General features: G+C 40.7%; 2 protein-coding genes across 3 annotated transcripts in view; one reads left to right on the top strand and one right to left on the bottom strand.

Annotated features, from left to right (window-relative positions):
• SREK1IP1 (SREK1 interacting protein 1) overlaps nt 1–7,227 on the bottom strand; it is a 33,676-nt gene extending 26,449 nt beyond the window's left edge. Inside the window, exon 1 of the mRNA XM_068990754.1 lies at nt 7,107–7,227. Coding sequence (XP_068846855.1) covers nt 7,107–7,119 — 13 coding nt within the window. The 5' untranslated portion in view covers nt 7,120–7,227. The remainder of the gene's footprint in view (nt 1–7,106) is intronic.
• Nucleotides 7,228–7,620: 393 nt separating this feature from the next.
• CWC27 (CWC27 spliceosome associated cyclophilin) overlaps nt 7,621–15,402 on the top strand; it is a 270,424-nt gene continuing 262,642 nt past the window's right edge. For both annotated transcript variants that reach the window (XM_068990605.1, XM_068990604.1), the window contains exon 1: nt 7,621–7,790. In XM_068990605.1, the coding sequence (XP_068846706.1) occupies nt 7,749–7,790 (42 nt within the window). In that variant the 5' untranslated portion in view covers nt 7,621–7,748. The remainder of the gene's footprint in view (nt 7,791–15,402) is intronic.

Below are 15,402 nucleotides of genomic sequence, written 5' to 3'. Positions count from 1 at the left end.
GCCTAAATTAACCAGTCTGTTTCTGCTGTCTGGAACAAGAACTCTGTTGATACACCAGTACTCGAGATCTGCATCAAACTGAACAGCAGGATTGTAAGGGAGGCCCTGACTCTGACAAGTTTTCCATTTCCCCACTTAGGTTCCCATGCTGTTCTCTGTTCCACTCCTCTTCAAATTTTGAGAATAATAAACCCTGCCTCCCTCAAAATGTTTCAACAATCCAAAAGCCATTAAATAATCATGATCTACAATCCAAAAACCATTAAATAATCATAACCTATAATCCAAAAGCCATCTAATAAAAACTCAGAAATCTGGCTACATAACAAAATCTGAATGGTGAAGACTACCAAAAGCAAACTCAAAATGCACATTAAAAAAATGAGAAAAAATATTTGCAATTCCTAGTGCCAACAAAGGGCAGTTATCCCTACTCTAACCCACCAGATCATTAAGACCAATAGCCACCAGGGAAGAAATGGGCAAAGGAACTGAACAGAATGTTCACTGAAAAGGAAATAAAGACAACTCTGAAACACATGGACAGATGCTCAGCCTTATTCATGATAAATGAAATGTACATTAAAAATCTATCCTGGGATTCCATTTCCACTTATCTGAACAGCAGAAATTGAAAAGGTTGAAGACAGCGTGGCAGGGAATATACCTATGTGTTTCACTGGAAGAAGTATAAATCAGTACCATCTCTATGGAAAGTAAGCAGACAAAACCTATCAGAACCACTCAAGTACATACTCCTTTGATACAGCACATCCACATTTGGGAATTAATCCTCAATTTACCTGCACAAATGCATACAGGTTTATGTACAAAGTTACTCACTGTAGCATATTTGTAACAGTAAAAGAGTGGAAGTAACCTAGTCATCAATTATGGTATAAAAGAATAAGGATGTTGTTTACTTAAAGATATGCAACGATCTCTGAAAGAAAAAAGGAAACTATAGAATAGTGCTTATGGTACATTGCCATTTGTATAAAAGGAAGGAAAACCCCTGCACAGTTATACATAATATACATTTCATATACATGACATTAATAGATACAGACATGTAAAAAATATCTATGCAAGGATATACATTGGTTACCTGAAGAAAGCAGTCCTGGCTCCAGGGGGGAAAGGGTGAGAGATATGTCACTATAGACCTTTTATACCTCTAAAATTTAAAATGTGAATGAGTTGCTTTCTTAAAAACAGAACCAAGAAACCTCTCTCAAACAAACCAAACCCAACACTAAGAAGGGTTGCTGTCATGCATGTATTCGTAGACAAAAGGCAACAATTGCACTTGCAAATTCTTCAGAGAAGCTATATTGCAGATTTTCAATAAAATTTCATTAACTGAAGATTTTAGGAGCAAATTGTAGAGATCTTTATATCCTGCATTATTATATGTTAACAGGCTTCCTCTGAATCTAGAATTCTGCTGAGGTTGAATGGTAGGAGTCCTTCCCCTCCCAGGGAACTTACAGGAGCAAAAAATGCCAGATTCTCCAGATTTGGGCCATGCTACATTTTGTATACAACTTAGTGCCTAGTGTGGTGTAGAGTGGCTAGGAGCTTCTCAACAAATTTTTGTTGCTTTGAGGTTATAAACTTAAAATACTCCAACAGTTGGGAATCAGTAATTTCTACAGCTCCCAATTGCCAGCTATGAAACTATTGTCGTTAGCCTATCTGAAACATGATAGGCTCTAGAAGAAAAGGAATGAAAGGACAAAAGAAAACAAAACAATGATTGCTGGGTAGGGGGAAATGACAGAGACCCAAGGAAACTTCCTGAGGTGATGGAAATATTCAAAATTTTTATGTACGTATGAACTTCAAGTTGTAGAAAAGTTTTCCTGCCAGCTACATCAATAACAGACATTGCCACTTTTGCCAGGTAACTCTTCACTGGGAATGGTTAATTATTAACATGAATGTAAGAATGTGAATGATAAAAGCAGTTTCAAAAGAAAGCAAGCTTCACTGAGCGGCTTCCCTGGTGGCTCAGCGGTAAAGAAGCTGCCTGTAGTGCAGGAGATGTGGGTTCAATCCCTGGGATGGGAAGATCCCCTGGAGGAAGAAATGGCAGGCCACTCCAGCATTCTAGCCTGAGAAATCCCATGGACAGAGGAACCTGGGGTCACAAGAGGCGGACACGATTTAGTGACTAAACCACAACTTCACTGAGTTTCAGTGTGTTAAAATGTCCTTTTCTTAGTAACAACTCCGAGTCCATAATTTCACTAAGTAGCAGAGTATACATTTCATTGTGTTACCTACACAATGGTTACATACACTGCTATGGAAAAGCAGCTGGAGGAGGTGACCATACAATAGGTGAGGCTGATTATCATTTGTGGAAACTAACCTTGATACTTTATAGTCATACTCTGTAATAATCACTACCAGGACCACCCAAAAGACGCCATGCTGTAGAAGAGGGCAGCAGAGGATGAGATGGTTTGATAACATCACTGACTCAATGGACACGAATCTAAGCAAACTCCAGGAGACAGTGAAGGACAGGGAAGTCTGGTGTGCTGCAGTCCATGGGGTCGCAAAGAGTCAGACACAAACTAAGCGACTGAGCAACATCTGTATGAGCATTATACCTAAAAATAAAAGAGCATTCTTATCCTTTTTGATGATGAGAATCGTTGGAGCCCTATTTTCATGTAATACACTATCTGGATCAATCATCCAAGAAATCACCTTCACATTTTCTGTATTTTCTAACGGCACTTGCATTGTGCTTTTACAGGGCTGTCATGCTTATTATTTCAATTTTTTCCTGGGTTTAAACAGTTTATCTATGTCTTACCATCTAACTTAATGGCACAATTTAAGATGATTACACTTTGAAGCATTATTTTGAATTGAAAGAAGGTTAGCATATCTATAACTCTGGTCTAAGTTTAAGGGAACTTCAATAAGGATTTTTTTTTTTTTAATCACTTTTGTCCTCTTTTTTTTTTTTTTAATATACTGACAGGTTATATTTTATTTTATTTTTTATTTTTACTTTATTTTACGTTACAATACTGTATTGGTTTTGCCATACATTGACATGAATCTGCCACGGGTGTATACACGCTCCCAATCCTGACTCCCCCTCCCACCTCCCACCCCACATCATCTCTCTGGATCATCCCCACGCACCAGCCCCAAGCCTCCTGAATCCTGTTGTCCTCTTTCTTAAGCAGGGCATTGCATTCCACTACTTGACCTAAGTTTCAGGAGGACACAGGCTGTGACACTGTGTCCCCCACTGTGCCTATACCACAGTGGTGCTCAAAACGCTTGCTCAAATAATGAAACCAACAGGGGCAGCAGGTCAACTCAGGATGCACCTGTGTGTGGTAAAGGCCACCAGGGCTGACTCAGCTCATCAAGATGCCGAGGCAATCTACTGTGAAGACTGGACTTTCTCCGCTGGCCCCTTACATGTTGATATTCTCCAAGATCCACCCACAGACCTTCCCTTCACACTCTATACATTCCACCTGGGCAAAGACTTCCATTCCCCTGGCCTATTTTAAGTGTGTGGATGACACCAAATTGTTCTTTGATTCTGTTTTCCTTCCTAAGCTACATATTTTCTCTCTTAGTGTCTATTAGATATTCCCATTCCATGACTACACCTCAACACAAGACCCAACTGAACGCATCATCTCGCTAAAAACTGCTCCTTTTCAGGTGCTGCCTGAAATAGCCCCACCCAACTGCCTATCGGTGAAACTCAGGTGTATCTCATTTCCAATCTTACTCACCTACCATGAATCAATCAGTGATTTCACCACCAGAAATATATCTCTAATCTATCTACTTCTCTTCTTTTTCACTGAGACCATCTGGTGAGGTATCATCATAACTTATCAGAGTTACTCTGAACTGGTGACTCTGCTTCCAAACTAGCTCTCCTCCAATCTACTGTGCAGCCATGATGCACTTCCAAAATGTGAGTACTTTTAAAAATCCTTAAATCTCTTCCTGTGGTCCTGAAGGAAACATCCAAACTCCTCCTCATGGCTTAAAACATCCTCTACGGATGGGAAATTGCCTTGTAATTATACTAAAACATGGCAAAATGGATAAGCACACAGGGTCCAGAGGAACGGCACTGACCCGTCACTTCCTAGCTGTCTCAACTACTCACTTGACTTCCCTGTCCCTCAGCATTCTGAACCGCAGCATGGAAATTGTAATACCTATCTCACAGTGTGGGTGCCAATGTTAAATAAGAGAAAAATACAATGTTTGAGACAGCGTCTGACACATCTGACATGCAGCAAATGCTGAGTAAATATTAGCTACTGTTCTGTCTCCAGTTAATTTCTCACTTCTTTCTGTTTGTACTCTGAGTTCCATCCAAAGGGTACATCTTTCATTTCATCTTCTCACACATTTCCTCTTTCTGTACATATCTAGTCCCTCTGGCTATAACTCCCCCTCCCACAATTCTTCAGGTCTCATCCTAAATGCCACATCCTTTGGAAGGTCCTTTTGAACTCTCCAGTTTCCTATTAGATGCCCTTTCTATGTGCTCCTCAAGGCTGTGTATGTTCCCTGTCATACCACTGTCTGACTTTCTAGTACTTTCTTTTTACTGCTAAATTGTAAGTCCTGTGCCAAGGGCAACTGTATTCCCAGGGCCTAGCACAGAGCCTAGCATGCAATATGCCTTTAATAAAAATTATCAGGTCTATGTCAATGACCCAGATAACCATGATGGTGTGATCATTCACTTAGAGCCAGACATCCTGCAATGCAAAGTCAAATGGGCCTTATGAAGCATCAGTACAAAGCTAGTGGAGGTGTCAGAATTCCAGTTGAGCTATTTCAAATCCTAAAAAAATTATGCTGTTAAAGTGTTGCACTCAATATGTCAGCAAATTTGGAAAATTCGGCAGTGGTCACAGGACTGGAAAAGGTCAGTTTTCATTCCAATCCACAAAAAAGGCATTGCCAAAGAATGTTCAAGCTACCACACAATTGCACTGGTCTCACACGCTAACAAAGTAATGCTCAAAATTCTCCAAGCCAGGGTTCAACATGCGTGAACTGAGAAATTCCAGATGGTCAAGTTGGATTTAGAAAAGGCAGAGGAACCAGAGATCAAATTGCCAAAATCCACTGGATCATAGAAAAAGCAAGAGAGTTCCAGAAAAATATCTACTTCTGCTTTATTGACTATGCTAAAGCTTTTGACTGTGTGGATTACAACAAACTGTGGAAAATTCTTTAAGAGATGGGAATATGAGACCACCTTACTTGCCTCCTAAGAAACCAAAACACAGGTCAAGAAGCAATACTTAGAACCAGACATGGAACAGAATGGTTCAAAATTAGGAAAAGAGTACATCAAGGCTGTATATTGTCACCCTGCTTATTTAACTTACGTGCAGAGTACATTATGCAAAATACTGGGCTGGATGAAGTGCAAGCTGGGATCAAGACAGCCAGGAGAAATATCAATAATCTCAGATATGCAGATGACACCACCCTTATGGCAGAAGGCGAAGAACTAAACGGCCTCTTAATGATAGTGTAAGAAGAGAGTGAAAAGCTGGCTTAAAACTCAACATTCAAAAAAAGAAGATCATGGCATCTGGTCCCATCATTTCCTGGCAAACTGATGGGGAAACAATGGAAACAGTGACAGACTTTCTTTTCTTGGGCTCCAAAATCACTGCAGATGGTGACTGCAGCCATGAAGTTAAAAGACGCTTGCTCCTTGGAAGAAAAGCTATGACCAACCTAGACAGCGTATTAAAAAGCAGAGACATTACTTTGCCAACAAAGGTCCATCTAGTCAAAGCTATGGTTTTTCCAGCAGTCATGTATGAATGTGAGAGTTAGGCTATAAAGAAAGCTGAGCACCGAAGAATTGAGGCTTTTGAACTGCGGTGTTGCAGAAGACTCTAGAGTGTCCCTTGGACTGCAAGGAGATCAAACCAGTCAATCCTAAAAGAAATCAATCCTGAATATCCATTGGAAAGCATGAAGCTGGTGCTGAAGCTCCAATACTCTGGGCATCCGATGCGAAGAACTGACTCATTGGAAAAGACCTTGATGCTGGGAAAGACTGAAGGTAGGAGAAGGGGATGACAGAGGATGAGATGGTTGGATGGCATCACCAACTCGATGGACATGAGTTTGAGCAAGTTCCCAGAGTTGGTGATGGACAGGAAGCCTGCATGCTGTAGTCTATGGGGTCACAAACAGTCGGACACGACTGAACTGACAACAGTGCCCTGTGTGATCCTTCCAAAACTGCAGTTGGTAGAACAGCACAACCTTCCCATGCATAACAGCTATGTGCAAACCACAGTTCAGCAAAGGCTGCCACAGAACAAACGTGGTCAAATAATACTGGGGAGGGCAGGTTAAAACAAAGTTAGGGCTTCTGAACCACTGCACTTCTCAGCGTCTTTTCTAAGTACAGTGAATCTCCAAGTTGCATGTTTGAGTGGGTGGAGGGGTGGTGGTGGTGTATATTTCTCAAAATAGCTCCTGCAAGGAGAACTGGAAGGAACCACAGGTATAAACCAACACATCTCCTTTTTTTTTTTTTTTTTAAACAGTTGCAGAAATAGGCCCAGGAGGGCAAAAAGAAGGGTTCAGGACCACACAGCTACTACATGTAAGAGGAAGAGAGAAGTGGAACCGCAGAGGCTCATTTCAGCCCTGACACTTCCAGTGCAAACAACGCCTTCGGCTACTTGGGTCCGCCAAGTGTTGCCACCTCAAATTTTATTTTCAAACCATACTAAAGTTGAGGTTAGTTTTTCTGGGCCAACTGCCTCCTAGGCCTACAGACAGGAGTCTGTCTCAAACACCCCTCCCCCACTCCGCCCTATATACACTTTCCCTGTAAGTCCGTTTTTGGCAGTGGGAGCTGGGCTGCTGCGGGGGAGATCGTTTCTTTCTTCTTTTCTTTCCTTTAGAGTTTATTTTTGGACTGTAAAATTTTTCTTGTAAACCAAACGAACCTGATCATTTTAACCTTCCACCCTTGGCGGTACTCCTTACCCAGCGCACACTAACCTACCCTACCTACTCCCTCCCTCGCCCAAACCCCTGCGGTTGGTCTTTACCTGGAATTGCCATGGCGTTGGTAAGAGGGGTCGCAGAACCCCTAGGCTTCGGAGGGTTCTCTCGCTTCCCGCTGGTCGCGAGGACAACACCCAGCGAGGGGGCCGTGTTTCTCCCACCCGCGCCGCGCCACCCGGGTGACAGTAGGGGAAGGCCCTAAAAGCGCCTGGAGATTGCGGAACCAAGTGGCTGCTGATGCAGTTTCCGGGGGAATCGTATTGTACGCCACACACGGCGCGAACCATTACTGCCAGCTTCGAGGAGGTGAATGAGACCTGTACACGAGTGTAGTGAAGTAAACAACACCAAGACTTACGAACTGTTGTTTTAAAAATTGGAATACAAGTTAAATTAATCTATCGGAGTTTAATAGTCTCTTCTCAATTCCCTGGACGCCATTGGAATCCCCCTTTTCAGGATTAGCGGTGCTCGGGTCCAGGAGCAACATGGCGGCGTCCGTGAGGACCTAGGCTTGGGAAGAGCAAGTGTTTGGTGTGGTGCTACTGTCTTGCGAGATATTGACAGGCTGGAGCTTTCCGCGACTTGCCAATTTAAGGAAGCGTGTACCGATAGGTGGGCAGCTCTAGTTACCGGCGGTTTGCTCTCATCCCCATTTAGGAGCGGAGTTCTGAGCACTGACCGGAATGAGCAACATTTATATCCAGGAGCCTCCCACGAACGGGAAGGTGAGTCTCACCTAGGGTACCTGGGCTCCCCAAAGCGATATCTCATTGAATAAAGGAATTCTGGGGTTGTAGGGTTGGAAGGGATTACAAAAACTTTACCTCTGTCTCTGAGCAGAATTGCACTGAAAACCATATGCTGGCACTTCTCAGCACATAATTGAAAAAGTCCTCAAGTGGAGATTTCTCCATCAACCAACCTCCTGGCCCTACTGTTCCTTGTTTTGCTTCAACCTAACTCTGCATGCATTTTCTAGGGTCGTAGGTAAAAAGCCAGGTATGTTTTAAAAATTGACATTCTTTTGCTAAACTTGGAGATCGCGATTTCTCCATTTGTTCCGCAATTCTATATTGACTGAATGCCCACTAGGCACCAGGTGCGGAGAATACGAAGATGGATGGATAAAACCTGTTGCTGCCCTGGGAGAGCTAATGGTTTTAGTTTTAGAGACAGGCAGGTAAACAAAAACCTAATGGTATGTTTGCGAGGCGTTCTAATGGACAGAGGAGCATCTGCTATGGTATTACTGAGAAGTTAGCAACTGGGAAAGTAGAGAAAGTCTTCGTGGACGAAGTATCTTTTGACCTGGGCTTTGTCAGCGAAACTGGGGAGTGGAAAGAAAAGCCAGCATTGTACCTATTATCACAGCTTAAGTTGAGTGAAATATACATGAAATAGTCATGCAAATTAGTGTATGCAAACTGTGTTAAACATTGTCCTTCTGAACAGAATTGGACTGAGAAAGAATATCAGGCATAGCCCAAGTTTTCCTTCAAAACCAGTTTGGAACTTTTTATAGCATAAAACCAACTGAAGAATTGAAGCTTCAAAATTCTGTACCGTAGACAGCTTGGCAAGAATTTTGGCGTGGAGAACTCAGACCAGTGCTATGTGACAACCTAGAGGGATGGGGTGGGGTGGAAGGTGGGAGGTTCAAGAGGGAGGGCACACCTGTATATCTATGATTGATTCATGTTGACGTATGGCAGACACAATGTAAGCCAACACAATATTGTAAGGCAGTTATCCTTCAATTAAAAATAAAAAGAAAATAATTTTGGCCTGGAAAGAATTTAAAGCAGATGTAGTAAGTTTGCTTAATGACTGTTAGTTTAGTGATCTGTACTAAAAGGATTCAAAGATATTCCAAATAAATGGGACAAAATTTCTCTCTTTAAAGAGTAGTATCAACTTAGAAAGTACCCCTTGAAGAAATTTCCTGATCTACTGAAGATGAAATTTCCATGTATTATGATGATTTAATCTACATTTTATATTAACCCATATGTTTTAATCTTAAGAAACATTATCACAGTATTGTCTTACTTGTAAGCATTAAGAAAAAGAGCCACTGATACATGACAGAGTAGTTGTGGCCAAATAGAATGCATGGCCGAAGGAGGAGCAATGTACCTTCTTTTTTAATTCAGTAGCTTACCAATGAAAAGATTAAGAAAACCTGGTTAGAACCATGACCCACTCATAATGTGGTTTTACCATATAAACTTACAAGTTTCCTGTTGTCAAAAATTTTTATAAAAATAATAATTACAACAATTATAGCTACCATATTTTGAGCATTTACTCTATCAGGTACTGTTCTGAGCAGTCTGTGTATAATAACTCATTTTGTCCTTACAGCGAACCTATGAAGATATTACTATCCCTATTTTTATTTTTTATTGAAGTATGGTATATGTGCTATACATATTAGCTTCATGTGTGCAACATGATTTAACATTTGAAACATTACAAAATGGTCACCACAATAAGTCTAGTTACCACTTGTCAGCATACAAAGTTAATGCTATTTTATCGACTGTATTCTCTATGCTGTACTTTTCATCCCCATGACTTACTTATTATGCAACTGAATGTTGGTACCTCTTGATTCCCTTCACCTATTCTACCCCTCACCTCCCACCCATTTTCACTGTTTCTCACCTCTGGCAACCACCAGACTATTTTCTGTATCTAAGTCTGGGTTTTATTTGTTTCTGTTTCAGAGTCCACATGTAAATGGAATCATGTGGTATTTATCTTTCTATGTCAGACTGAGTTCATTTAGCATAATACTCGTAAAGCTCCATCCATGTTGTGGCACATGGCAATATTACTTTCTTTTTTATGGCTGAGTAGTATTCTGGTGTGTCTTCTTTATACTCATCCATCAGTGGACACTTAAGTTGTTTTCTTATGTTCAATTCAGTCACTCAGTCGTGTCCGACTCTTTGCAACCCCATGGATTGCAGCATGCCAGGCTTCCCTGTCTATCACCAACGCTGGGAACTTGCTCAAACTCATGTCCATCGAGTTGGTGATGCCATCCAACCATCTCATCCTCTGTTATCCCCTTCTCCTCCCGCCTTCAGTCTTTCCCAGCATCAGGGTCTTTTCCATTGAGTCAGTTCTTCACATCAGGTGGGCAAAGTATTGGAGCTTCAGCTTCAGCATCAGTCCTTCAGATGAATATTCAGGACTGATTTCCTTTAGGACTGACTGCTTTGATCTCCTTGCAGTCCAAGGGACTCTGAACAGTCTTCTCGAACACCACAGTTCGAAAGCATCAATTTTTTGGCGCTCAGCTTTGTTTATATTCCAACTCTCACATCCATATGTGACTACTGGAAGAACCATAGCTTTGACTACATGAATCTTTGTTGGCAAAGTAATGTCTCTGCTTTTTAATATGCTGTCTAGGTTGATCATAGCTTTTCTTCCAAGGAGCAAGCGTCTTTAATTTCATGGCTGCAGTCACCATCTGCAGTGATTTTGGAGCCCAAGAAAGGATTCTGTCACTGTTTCCATTGTTTCCCCATCAATTTGCCAGGAAGTGATGGGACCAGATGCCATGATCTTTTTTTGAATGTTGAGTTTTAAGCCAGCGTTTTCTCTCTCCTCTTTCACTATCATCAAGAGGCTGTTTAGTTCTTCTTCGCCTTCTGCCATAAGGGTGGTGTCATCTGCATATATGAGGTCACTGATACTTCTCCCGGCAGTCTTGATATGTGTGACCCACACAGTCAAAGACTTTAGCATAATCAATGAAGCAGAAGCAGGTGTTTTTCTGGAACTCTTTTGCTTTTTTGATGATCCAGTGGATGTTGGCAATTTGATATCTGGTTCCTCTGCCTTTTCTAAATCCAGCTTGACCATCTGGAAGTTCTTGATTCACTCACTGTTGAAGTCTGGCTTGGAGAATTTTGAGCATTACTTTGCTAGCTTTTGTAAATAATGCTGCAGTGAACGTAGGGGTACATATATCTTTTCTAGTTAATGTCTTCTTTTTCTTTGGATAAATATTCAAAAGTAGAATTGCTGGTTAGTATGGTAGTTCATTTTTAACTTTTTGAGTAACCTCCACAGTGTTTTCCATAGTGGCTGTGCCAATTTATATTCCCACCAACAGTTCACAGATGTTCCCTTCTTCCATATCTTTGCTAACACTTGTTATTTCTTATCTTTTTAATAATAACCATTCTGTTGGGTGTGAGATGATACCTCACTGTGGTTTTGATTTGCATTTACCTTATGATTAGTGATTTTGAGCATCTTTTCATGTGCCTGTTACCCATCTGTATGTCTTCTTTGGAAAAAATGTGTATTCAGATCCTTATATGTGGTTTTTAAACAGATTTTTTGTTACATATGTTATAGAAGTTCTCTTTATATTTTGGAGATTAACCCTTTATCAGATATATGATGTGCAAATATCTTCTCCCAATTCAGTGGTTATGTTTTCATTTTGTTGATGGTTTCCTTTGCTGTGCAGAAGATTGTTTGTTCATATCATCCCATTTGGTTATTTTTACCTTTGTTGCCTTGCATATGAAATCTGATTAAAAAAAAAAAAAGCACTTTGCTAAGACCAGTACTAAAGGCACTTACTGCCCATCTTTTATTCTGGAATATTTATGGTTTCAGATTTTGCATTCAAGTCTTGAGTCCACTTTGAGTTTGTTTTTATATATAGTATATGATAGTGGTCTAGTTTCACTCTTTTACTTGCAGCTGTTCAGTTTTCCCAGGATAGATTTTTGAAGAGAGTACCTCTCCCCATTATACGTTCTTGCCTCCATCAGTTCAGTTCAGTTGCTCAATCGTGTCCGACTCTTTGCGACCCCATGAATCGCAGCACACCAGGCCTCCCTGTTCATCACCATCTCCCGGAGTTCACTCAGACTCAAGTCCATCGAGTCCATGATGCCATCCAGCCATCTCATCCTCTGTCGTCCCCTTCTCCTCCTGCCCCCAATCCCTCCCAGCATCAGAGTCTTTTCCAATGAGTCAACTCTTCGCATGAGGTGGCCAAAGTACTGGAGTTTCAGCTTTAGCATCATTCCTTCCAAAGAAATCCCAGTGTTGATCTCTTTCAGAATGGACTGGTTGGATCTCCTTGCAGTCCAAGGGACTCTCAAGAGTCTTCTCCAGCATCACAGTTAAAAAGCATCAATTCTACAGCGCTCAGCCTTCTTCACAGTCCAACTCTCACATCCATACATGACCACAGGAAAAACCATAGCCTTGACTAGACGGACCTTAGTCGGAAAAGTAATGTCTCTGCTTTTGAATATGCTATCTAGGTTTGTCATAACTTTTCTTCCAAGGAGTAAGCGTCTTTTAATTTCATGGCTGCAGTCACCATCTGCAGTGATTCTGGAGCCCAAAAAAATAAAGTCTGACACCGTTTGTATTGTTTCCCCATCTATTTCCCATGAAGTGATGGGACCGGATGCCATGATCTTCGTTTTCTGAATGTTGAGCTTTAAGCCAACTTTTTTGCTCTCCTCTTTCACTTTCATCTAGAGGCTTTTTAGCTCCTCTTCAGTTTCTGCCATAAGGGTGGTGTCATCTGCCTATCTGAGGTTATTGATATTTCTCCCGGCAATCTTGATTCCAGTTTGTGTTTCTTCCAGTCCAGCGTTTCTCATGATGTACTCTGCATATAAGTTAAATAAGCAGGGTGACCTGGTAAACTAATTAACCATGAAAGTGTGGTCTTATTTCTGAGCCTTCCATTCTGTTCCATTGATATATGCCTCTGTTTTTTACACCAATACTATTTTGTTTTGATTGCTATAGTTTTGTAGTATAATTTGAAATTAGGGAGCATGATACCTCTGGATTTGTTATTCTTTCTCAAGGTTTCTTTGTCCATTTGGGGTCTTTTGTGGTTCCATACAAATTTTAGGATTATTTGTCCTAGTTCTGTGAAAAATGCCATTGGAGTTTTGATAGGGATTACACTAAATGTATAGATTATTTGGGTAGTATGGACTTCTTTTTTCCTTTTACTTTCTGGCCTTTATTTTTGTTGTTGTCGATTCATTTTTTCTAATTGATTTATTTATTTTAATTGGAGGCTAATTACTTTACAATAATGTAGTGGGTTTTGCCATACATCGACATGAATCAGCCTCAGGTGCACATGTGTTCCCCATCCAGAACATCCCTCCCAGCTCCCTCCCCATCCTATCCCCCAGGGTCATCCCAGGGCACCAGCCCTGAGCACCCTATCTCATACATTGAACCTGGACCGGTGATCCACTTCACATATGATAATATACATGTTTCAATGCTACCCTCTCAAATCATCCCACTCTCTCCCTCTCCCACAGAGTCCAAAAGACTGTTCTTTACATCTGTGTCTCCTTTGCTGTCTCGTATATAGGGTCATTGATACCATCTTTCTAAATTCCATATATATGCGTTAGTATACTAATTAGTGTTTTTCTTTCTGACTTACTTCATTCTGTATAATAGGTTCTAGTTTCATCTGCCTTGTTAGAACTGATTCAAATGCATTCTTTTTAATGGCTGAGTAATATTCCATTGTGTATATGTAGCTTTCTTCGCAGAAGGCAATGGCAACCCACTCCAGTACTCTTGTCTGGAAAATCCCATGGACGGAGTAGCCTGGAAGGCTGCAGTCCATGGGGTCGCTGAGGGTTGGACATGACTGAGTGACTACTTTCACTTTTCACTTTCCTGCATCGGAGAAGGAAGTGGCAGCTCACTCCAGCGTTCCTGCCTGGAGATTCCCAGGGATGGGGGAGCCTGGTGGGCTGCCGTCTATGGGGTCGCACAGAGTCGGACACAATTGAAGTGACTTAGCAGTAGCAGCAGTTTTCTTATCCATTCATCTGCTGATGGACATCTAGGTTGCTTCCATGTCCTGGCTATTATAAACAGTGCTGCAATGAACATTGGGGTACATGTGTCTCTTTCAATTCTGGTTTCCTCAGTGTATATGCCCAGCAGTGAGATTTCTGGGTCATATGGCAGTTCTATTTCCAGTTTTTTAAGGAATCTCCACACTGATCTCCATAGTGGCTGTACTAGTTTGCATTCCCACCAACAGTGTAAGAGGGCTGCCTTTTCTCTGCACTGTTTCCAGGATATTGTTTGTAGACTTTTTGATGGCAGCCATTCTGAATATTGTGAGATGGTACCTCATTGTGGTTTTGATTTGCATTTCTCTGTTAATGAATGATGTTGAGCATCTTTTCATGTATTTGCTAGCCATCTGTATGTCTTCTTTGGAGAAATGTCTGCTTAGTTCTTTGGCCCATTTTTTGATTGGGTTGTTTATTTTTCTGGAATTGAGCTGCAGGAGTTGCTTATATATTTTTGAGATTAATTCTTTGTCAATTGCTTCTTTTGCCAGTATTTTCTCTCATTCTGAAGGCTGTCTTTTCAGCTTGCTTATAGTTTCCTTTGTTGTGCAAAAGCTTTTAAGTTTAATTAGGTCCCATTTGTTTATTTTTGCTTTTATTTCCATTACTCTGGGAGGTGGGTCACAGAGGATACTGCTGTGATTTATGTCAGAGAGTGTTCTGCCTATATTTTTCTCTAGCAGTTTTATAGTTTCTGGTTTTACACTTAGATCTTTAATTTATTTTGAGTTTATTTTTGTGTATGGTGTTAGAAAGTGTTCTAGTTTCATTCCTTTACAAGTGGTTGACCAGTTTTCCCAGCACCACTTGTTAAAGAGATTGTCTTTTCTCCAGTGTATATTCTTGTCTCCTGTGTCAAAGATAAGGTGTCCATAGGTGCGTGGATTTATCTCTGGGCTTTCTATTTTATTCCATCGATCTATATTTCTGTCTTTGTGTCAGAACCATACTGTCTTGATGACTGTAGCTTTATAGTAGAGCCTGAAGTCAGGCAGGTTGATTCCTCTGGTTCCATTCTTCTTTCTCAAGATTGCTTTGGCTATTCGAGGTTTTTTGTATTTCCATACAAATTGTGAATTTATTTGTTTTAGTTCTGTGAAAAATACCATTGGTAGCTTGATAGGGATTACATTGAATCTATAAATTGCTTTGGGTAGTATACTCATTTTCACTATATTGATTTTTCTGATCCATGAACATGGTATATTTCTCTATCTGTGATCTTTGATTTCTTTAACCAGTGTTTTATAGTTTTCTATATATAGGTCTTTTGTTTCTTTAGGTAGATTTACTCCTAAGTATTTTATTCTTTTCATTGCAGTGGTAAATGGAATTGTTTCCTTCATTTCTCTTTCTGTTTTCTCCTTGTTAGTGTATAGGAATGCAAGGGATCTCTATGTGTTAATTTTATATCCTGCAACTTTACTATATTCATTGA

This window comes from Capricornis sumatraensis, chromosome 18 (genome assembly GCF_032405125.1).
Source record: "Capricornis sumatraensis isolate serow.1 chromosome 18, serow.2, whole genome shotgun sequence".
NCBI classification, from domain to species: Eukaryota; Metazoa; Chordata; class Mammalia; order Artiodactyla; family Bovidae; genus Capricornis; species Capricornis sumatraensis.
Note: the sequence above shows the minus strand (reverse complement) of the source record. Positions and strands in the feature narration are given on the sequence as shown.